The sequence below is a fragment of the Phoca vitulina genome, unplaced genomic scaffold, assembly GCF_004348235.1.
Source record: "Phoca vitulina isolate PV1807 unplaced genomic scaffold, GSC_HSeal_1.0 scaffold16, whole genome shotgun sequence".
In the NCBI taxonomy this organism is placed as follows: Eukaryota; Metazoa; Chordata; class Mammalia; order Carnivora; family Phocidae; genus Phoca; species Phoca vitulina.
The window spans coordinates 26,302,307-26,311,331 of NW_022589719.1; the positions used below are offsets into that span (position 1 = coordinate 26,302,307).

The following is a 9,025-nucleotide window of genomic DNA, read 5'->3' on the forward strand; positions in this document are numbered from 1 at the left end:
TCTAACTTACTGTTTTCAAAAATGGTGTTGTGACAAACCTGTTTGTATAGCAAGATTTTCTGTATGTAGAATAATTTCCTTTAAGGTAGATCTGAATGGAAAAAAAAAAAAAAAACGTCTTTTAAATGACCTCAGGCCCAAAATCTCAGGCTGAAGGTGACTCAACTCAGGTTAGGACTTTGTGAAAGTTTCAGAGCATGCCTTCCAGTCCAATGCTCGGCCTTGAATTAGGTCAAGTTCAGCTTCTTCATTCGTGTGATTCTCTAAAACACATATACTCAACCATATTACATGTATATTTAAAGACGTTTAGGCCAAATATAAATTTTTTGGAATCAGTCTCCTAAAGCACAGTTATTTTATTTGATGCTGTAAGGGCAAATATCACACACACATGCACACATGTACCCTGGAGAATTATGAGGCATGTACATACAACTGGCTAGAAAATGGATGTATGAGGAAAGTCTCTCTTGAGCCTGAGGTTTTATTTAATGAGGCAGCTCAGCAAATGCAACAACAATAAGAAATAAGGACATTTCTATTCTGGCCGTCTTTCTTTTTGGAATGGGACTAGGAAGAAAGAACTGAGCACCTCGTAGCTGACCCCTACCTCATTAAGTCAGTGGCAAAATAGAAATGATTCTGCTGCCCCTTGTCCGATGTCTCTTGGAAATTGTGATGAACTTCCAGTAGAGGACTCAGCTTGTGGCTGTGGTGTGAAAGAAATATCCTGGTTTTGGTGGGGAAGTCCTGATATTGAATACCCTCTCACTGTATAGCTTTAGGTAACTTTTTTTTTTTTTTTAAGATTTTATTTAATTACTTGAGAGAAAGAGAGTGAGAGAACACAAGCAGGGGGAGCAGCAGAGGAGGGCAGCGAGAAGCAGACTCCCTGCTGAGCAGGGAGCCCGACGCAGGGCTCGATCCCAGGACCCTGAGATCATGACCCGAGCTGAAGGCCACTGCTTAACCGACTGAGCCACCCAGGCGCCCTTAGGTAACTTATTTTTACTGAGTCACTTTATTTGTAAAATGAGATCATCATCACAATGACTGCCTCACAATATGGATGCAAACATTCAACACAATAATGGATAAGAAGATGCTTTTAAGAATTGCAATTCTCTGTACAAAGAATGATATTTGCTGTTCCTTCCCTACTTCTTCCACCCCCTTCGGAACCAGGGCTGCTCTCCGTTTGGTCAATTCACAATGTGATTTGGAAGATGCTATGCCTTCCTCATTCCAACAAATAACCTTGCAGGACTAAGCAGGGAGAGATACTGACCCGGAGCTTCCTCTGCACCGCGTCCTTCACCTCCTTGTTGCGGAAGCTATAGATGAAGGGGTTGAGCGTGGGAATTATGATGGTGTAGAACACGGACACTATTTGGTCATTGGTATCATTAGTGGATCCATGAGGCTGGACATAGGTGAAAACCACAGTGCCATAGAAAATGGCAATGGCCAGGAAGTGGGAGGCACATGTGGAGAGGGCTTTCTCCCGCCCAGCTGCTGAGCGCATCCTCCCAATGGCCACCAAGACCAAGCTGTAGGAGGTGAGGATGACTGGAGCAGGCAGAAGGGTAACCAGAGCAGAGAAGATATAGAGGACCACTCCTGCTGTGGCTGTGTTGGCACAAGCCCGGTGGAGAAGGGGAGGGATGTCACAGAAGTAGTGTGTTACCTGGTTGGGCCCACAGAAAGGCAGAGCAAAGACATTCCCAGTCTGGATAGCAGAGTTGGTGCCACCAAATGCATAGGAAGCAGCTACCAGCTGGAGACAGGTCTCTTTGGTCATGACTGAACTGTAATGGAGGGGTTGGCAGATGGCCACGAAGCGGTCATAGGCCATGGAGGCCAGCAGGAAGCTCTCAGCTGTCACATGCACCACAAAGAAGGTCAGCTGGACCACACAGCCCTCGGAAGAGATGGTCTTGTCAGAGGCCAGGAAGTTGGCTAAGAGGTTGGGTGTGACCACAGAAGAGTAACAATATCAAGAAAAGAGAGGACACTGAGGAAGCAATACATGGGACTATGGAGATGGGAGTCCGTGAAGATGAGTGCCATCATTCCCAGGTTGCCCATCACCGTGATGGCATAAATGAGCAGGAAGGTTACAAATAGAAGCTCCTGGAGATCTGGATAACTGGAGAATCCCAACAAGATGAACTGGGTAACTGGAGTGTGGTTGCCACTTGCAAGGGCTAGTTCTCCAGGTGTCATCTGCAGAGGTGACAATTGATAATCACTCAAACAGGAATTACCTGAGCATGTCCGCCGCTGTGCATAGGACGATGAGGGAGAGTATAAGCAAGTATAAGACTTCTTGCACAAGAAGCTAATGGGAAGCATCGTGCATAGTGGAAAGGACATGAACTGTGAAGCCCAACAGACCTGAGTCCTAATTCTGATTATGGCACGAACTAGTTGTGTATCCTTGGATAAGCTATATCAATGAGCTTTAGTTTTCTTGTCACGAAATGAAGAAAATATGCCTATGTTTCAGGGTTGCTGCATGGCCTAAATGAAAAAATGAATGTAAAATATCTGAATGTCTGGGACACAGTAGGTGATCAATAAATTATGAGTCCTCTTCCCCAATTTCTAGTGCCTGTATCTATAAATAGGCTTATGACTGGATTTGACAATTATTTCATTCATTTTAGAAATCAAGATATAATTCACATACAATAAAATTCACCATTTTAGGGGCACCTGGGTGGCAGTTAAGCATCTGACTCTTGATTTCAGCGCAGGTCATGATTTCGAGGTCCTGGGATTGAGCCCCATGTTGGGCTCTGTGCTCAGTGGCAAGTCTGCTTGAGATTCTCTCTCCCTCTCCCTCTGCCCCTCCCTGCCCTGGGTTCTCTCTATCTTTCTAAAATAAATAAATGGGAGCACCTGGGTGGCTCAGTTGGTTAAGCATCTGCCTTCGGTTCAGGTCATGATCCCGGGGTCCTGGGATCGAGCCCCACCTCGGGCTCCTTGCTCAGCAGGGAGCCTGCTTCTCCCTCTCCCTCTGCCTGCTGCTCCCCCTGCTTGTGCTCTCTCTTTCTCTGTCAAATAAATAAATAAAATATTTAAAAATAAAAATAAAAATAAAATAAATAAAATGAATAAATAAATAAATAAATAACATTTTTAAAAAGAATAAAGTGTACGATTCAGTGGTTGTGCAACCATCCCCACTATTTAATTGCAGAACACTTTTATCACCCAGAAGAGAAAACCCCATGGCCATTAGTAGTCACTCCCCATTCTACCCTTCCCCCAGCTCCTGAAAATCATTAATCTACTTTCTGTCTTTATGGATTTGCCTATTCTGGACATTTCATATAAATGGATTCGTTCAATTAGTGGCTTTGTGTGTCTGGCTCCTTTCACTTAATATTTTCAAGGTATATCCATGTTGTAGAATGTATGGGTATTCATTCTGTCTTATATTTAAACATCCTTCAGGGCTTCTCCTCTATATAGTAACCATTGTGTCCTCTGAGAATCTATTGAGTTGAATGTTACCTGGGAGACCATCAGCTTGGAAATAGTGTTTTAGTGCTTGCTTGACTGTCCTCCAAGATGTTTATCTGTAGGAGAACTGGAAATGTCCACAATCCTTTCATTCTTCCCCATACTTCCCTCTTTCTTCTGCCCCTCATCTTCTACTTCCTTGGGGATCTGGGATACATCCTGAAAATTAGTCCTAGGAACACCTCACCAACCCCTTCATCCATGTCAAATGGTTTATGTGGAAGACAAGGAGGAAATGTGGTGTCTCCTTGCAGAAGAACATGGAATAGCCTCACCTTTGTTCCCACCTGTTGTAATAGGTACAGAGCGCGGTACTGGGCTGACAGGATAGAGACCGGCTTTCTAGTTCCAGCTCTGTTACCTTGGGCGATTCTCCTCTCTCTGATTCCTCATTGGCAGAGTCAAGGTTTGGCATGGAAGATCTCAGAGATCACACCTGGCCCTGGTAATGCCAGTGAGTGAGTGCATCTGCCCTGAACTTGTTCCTGGGGATGGAGCTTTGTGCCAGCGTAGCCCCAGGCAACACAAAAAGATTCCATGTTAATTTGTCCAGGAAAACGATACTCTATACCTGATAATAACAGACAATTTTAGGAGGCTCTGTCCAACTCACAAGAATCTATTTAAGTACCGTGGCCACTCACAGCAGTGATCCCTGGCAAATATTTTGTACATGAAGGAGGACGTTATGAGAAACCTTGTTAACATAAATGAATAGATGGGAAATGAGGAGTTTTGTTATGGTAATGCCACTCAAATCATTGAACTTCTTAGTTAATGCCAAGAGTCACATACTGATGTATCATCAAAAATTATATTTAATGTTGCATCGTCTGTCAATTTGAAAAGATCCTCCCTCTATTCTGTTGAAAGATTTCCATCTGACTTAAAAAGGATTTTATAGGCTGTCATTAAAATCATTTACTTTTTCAACACCTATTTATGAAACTACTTCTTTGTGTGGTATCCTGGAAGTTTAGTATGCCAGCAAAATGCTTTATACTAAGAGTCAGGATGGGTTAGAAGCACACATTTTTTTTTGAAAAATGAAAGAAAGACAATTGTGAAGGGGAAGACGAGCAAGGAATGCAGCACTTCTCTCCCAGATGCATTTCCAAGGACATTGGTTTTATAAAAGAGTAGATGTGGACCTTGAGGTTCTGGAAATTAGTTCCCTTTAAAATTGCTTTGTCTATGAACCCCTTGAAAAGTCTTTACTTCACCCTCAGGAGTACACAACCCTAGTTTGAAGAATGTGGCCCCAGAAACACTGGTCAGTCCCAGGACACTGCCCTCTGTCTTCCTGCCTCTTCTCCCTCTCAGGGCTGGTCTTGTGATTTTGTGACCCTAGGAGAATTCACTGGAACACTCTGCACCCTTCAGAGACCAACCTTCTGTTTAGTACAAAGATCAGAATATCCAACCCTGAAAGTCAGGGTCCCAGTGATGGGGCAGAATCCTATCATGTGATTCCGTCTTGGAGTTTAACCTAGCAGAGTCAGCTTCCTGCTCTGTACTCCACTTTCTCCACCAAGTGCCCACTGTATCTTTTATGCTTGCTCTTCCTTTTCTACTTTTCTTAGGGATTTAGTTGTGTCCAAATCTAAATATCCACAAGTCTCTGATCTACCATGAATATTAATGTTTTCATTATTCTCTGATAGGACGACAGCTAATCCTCTACACACACACACACACGTGCATGCACAATCACACTCAGTGTTGTTTTTAGGGGTGAGCTCCTGGATCCTGCTTGCCAGTAAATAAGGTTTCTTGTTCTCGTCCCCAAATCCTCCTTTCCCACCCATATTCCCATGGTCCAGACTGTGTTCCCTCCTAATCCTTTGCTACTCCCATCCCGACTTCCAGATGGCCATTCGATTCCTTCAGACCCACACCCACCAATAATTCTTGATTGTGGTGACCTCGAGTAACAGTCTTACAGATGTACCCTGTGGTTCTCAGTGTGCGAAGTACCCCTAGGCATCCTCCGTAAATCCTACAAAGCCATCCCTCGGCCCTTCTTGTCAGATTTCCCTTACCCAACTGAATTCTCTGTTTGTGTGCGGGTATCATCTGGCAGCTGAGTCTCACTCACACAGATGTATTTAGAATTATTTAACAGGGCTTCATCAACGTTGCTATCTTTCTTTCCTCCCACTGGGTTGTTTTGCTTTCCCATCACATTATAACTTCTGAAAGCAGAGGCTATTCTAAGTTTTGTATCAAGTGAACAGCAAATATTTGAGCAATTACTGTTATGCAGAAGTATTTCAACAAATGCAGTTCGAAAGTATTTAAGCTACTATAGTTGCCCAAAGTATTTAAATAACTACTGTTCAAATAGGGTAGGACATGGCTTTGGCCACTCAGGATCTTGAAATTTTGCTGAGAAACATACTCATTCCCATGAAACAAGAGTGAAGTTGGGTGGTGCCCTCTCGATGGTAAAACCCACTGGAGGGGTTGAGAAGGCTTCAGAAACAGGAGCATGGGGCTGATCCTTGCGGGAGGATGGTGCATTGGAAATGATGCATTGGAAAGAGTCAGGAAACCTGGTAGAGTTACTCAACCTTTTTGGGCCTCAGTTTCCCTAGTTTCTGAGGGCAGAAAGACAGTGGGTATCCATGGACTTAGCACACTTCTGGCAACAGGGTAGGCCCCTGGTATACATTAAGTTCTGTCCCACCCCAAGTTAGATTATGAACACGCCATGGATGGGGAGCTGGAAGAGATTGCTCAGGACCTCGCAGTGGGATCTCAGGAATGCTTAAAGGCTGACAGTAGGGGATGGGGTGGGTGCAGATTTGGGGAGAGAGGAAGGAGAAGTTAACAGGCAACCTCAGCTTTCTGAATCTGCTCTGGTGGAACTCAGTGGAATTTCCAATAGGCAAATCCCAACCTTAGCAGACAATGCTCCCCAGCCTGATCCACCTCAAGATCCTCTCAGCCCAGCCACATAGGGAAGAATCTGGGACTCACTTTTACTCCAGCCTGTGTCTTTCAGGTTGTCCTCCCTAGAGCTGTTTCTGGGATGGCCACACATCCAAACCTAGTGACAAGTCACACAGCTTAGGAATGAGGCTTTGGGTGCATCCTGGTTCTGCTGGGCTTATAAAAAGCTAGCTCCATCCCCTCTTGATCCCAGGTGGCTGCAGGGGCTCAGAGCTCTGGGAAGGTGCTGGAAATATACCCACCCCCATATCCTCTTCAGGGGTCTTGCAAGGTTCAGGCCTCAGGGAAGAAGAGCCGATCCCCTGTAGATTGTGGTCACTTGCTTTGGTCTTGAGACAGAGGGATGTTAGGGTCTCCTGGAGGAGTTGGAGTTTATGGTTCATTCATACCAGCAGAAAGACTCAGCAGAAAGACTCCCTGACTCCTCCTTGGAGTCTGAAATCTGGATGAAAAAAAGCTTGCCCCTTGGGAGCTTGCAGAAAATCGGGGGACAGTTTACCCAGCTAACCCCACTAAACGATCCAGGGGCTCTTTGCTGGGCCCTAATTCTGGCTAAACAAGTCGGTGACACTGAGCTCCATAAAGTATGCGTCTAGAGCTCCATGCCTTTCCCTGTTAATTCTGTGTCCCAGCAGCAGAGGGGCATGGAGGGGAGTTGGGGGCGCGTTGGGTAGGAAGTCTGAGGCTTGACCCTCTCTGTGAAGCTCTCCTGGTTTGGGCTGCCAGGGAATCATCTAAGGAGGCACTGGGGGCCTTATTAACAGAATAGGTAACTTATTAGCAATTAAAAAAATTTCATTTTCAGAAAGGAAGCTAACTTCTAAGCCTAGGAAATGCCGATGGGCATAAGGAGGAGCCCAGGGGATTGTTAACCGGGAGCGGAGAGCACAATGATCATCCCCCAGCTGTAGCTTTGTCCCTCCTCTTCCCCATTCTGACTGCTTTGAGGGTGAGGAGGGGTGGCTCCCTCTCTACCCACATCAGCTGGCTCTGCGCTCCTGAGACGGTCTCTCACTGGGCCCAGCTGAGGCTACTGAAGGCTTGTGCTATGGGTCTGTGAATCACCGACTGTTCTAGCTGAAGAGAATCAGTGGGCACTCAGCTGAGGTTTGATGTGTCAGGACTTCATGACCCCTTGAGAAGACCAGGAGCATGCTCAGGGCACCAGCAAAGGTAGAGGCATACACATTAGAAAAAGAGCATATTTGGACATTATAAAAAAGCATCGGGAGATAATAAGAAATTGGAATTTGCTTTAAAAGAAATCTGGATGGGTACATGGGAAAAAATAGAAAGGGCATTTTGGAGATCATTGATAAGATCTAATATGAACTGTGGGTCAGATAATAGTACTGTATCACTGTAAAATGTCCCAGTTTTGATAACTGTACTGACTCTGGAAGAGAATGACGTATTCTTTTTTTTTTTTAAGATTTTATTTCTTAAGTAATCTCCACCCCCAACATGGGGCTCAAACTCATGACCCCGAGATCAAGAGTCCCACGCTCCCCGGACTGAGCCAACCAGGCGCCCTGAGAATGACCTATTCTTAGGAACTACTCAGTGAAATGTTTAGTGATAAGTCATTTGGAAAAAATTTCATAGCTATATGAATATTCTATGTGTATATATACACGTTTATATGGACATATAAACTAAGGGTGTCTCTGGGTAAAGGATATATGGAGTTCTTGTGTTATCCTTGCAACTGTAAAAGTATATTAAATATATTATAAATATAAACTATATTAAATCATGTCAAAATCAAAAGGTAAAAAATAGTCTAGGTGGGAGGAGGGGTGTGGGGAGACATGAAGCAGGAACTGGCTATAAAGTCGATCATTGTCCAGGCTGGATGATCGGTACATGAGAGTTAATTTATCATACCATCTGCTTTGTATATATTTGAACTTCTTCATAATAATTTTAAAAGGTATTGAAGCATCACAGAAAAATCAGTATTTTCTTGCAATTCCTTACACCTAGTTTACAGTTTAAAATTTGTATGTGGAGTGGTATGCACCATAATTTTTCAGTGTTTATCTTAAAGGAAACAAAAATGATGTTCAAAGAAAGGAAATTACTTAGCCAGGGTCATGCAGCTAATTAGTTCTAGACTCAAAAGTTTAGCCCATGTCTTCTGGGTCCCGGTCTATGAGTCTTCATACAATGCCTTTGTCCTCTTAATTAGGGCCTGGTCAATAATTCGGAATTAACAAGTGCATAGAACTTTCTATTTTGCCACAAAAAAAAAAAAAAAAAAAAAAAAAAAAGGAGACGGAAGGGTAATAATATCTGACTTCTGTGAGAGGTAATAACATATTGTTTGTGAAAGCACCCGCTGGGGCACATAGAGGATGCTCAATAAGTGTCAGCTGCTAATTCTCCCTCATGTCTTCCATCTTACTTCTTCTCCTTCTTCTTCTTCTCCTTCTCCTCCTCCTTCTCCTTCCTTCTTCTTCTTTCTTCTTCTTCTTCTTCTCCTCCTTCTCCTTCTTTCTTCTTCTTTCTTCCTTTTCTTCTTCTTCTTCTTCTT

General features: G+C 43.9%; 1 protein-coding gene across 1 annotated transcript; it reads right to left on the reverse strand.

Annotated features, from left to right (window-relative positions):
- Positions 1–1,243: 1,243 nt before the first annotated feature.
- LOC116638666 (olfactory receptor 1052-like) lies at positions 1,244–2,229 on the reverse strand. The gene is given in 2 exon segments (XM_032414764.1): positions 1,244–1,998; positions 2,001–2,229. Coding segments are annotated over 2 exon segments (984 nt in total).
- Positions 2,230–9,025: the final 6,796 nt, after the last annotated feature.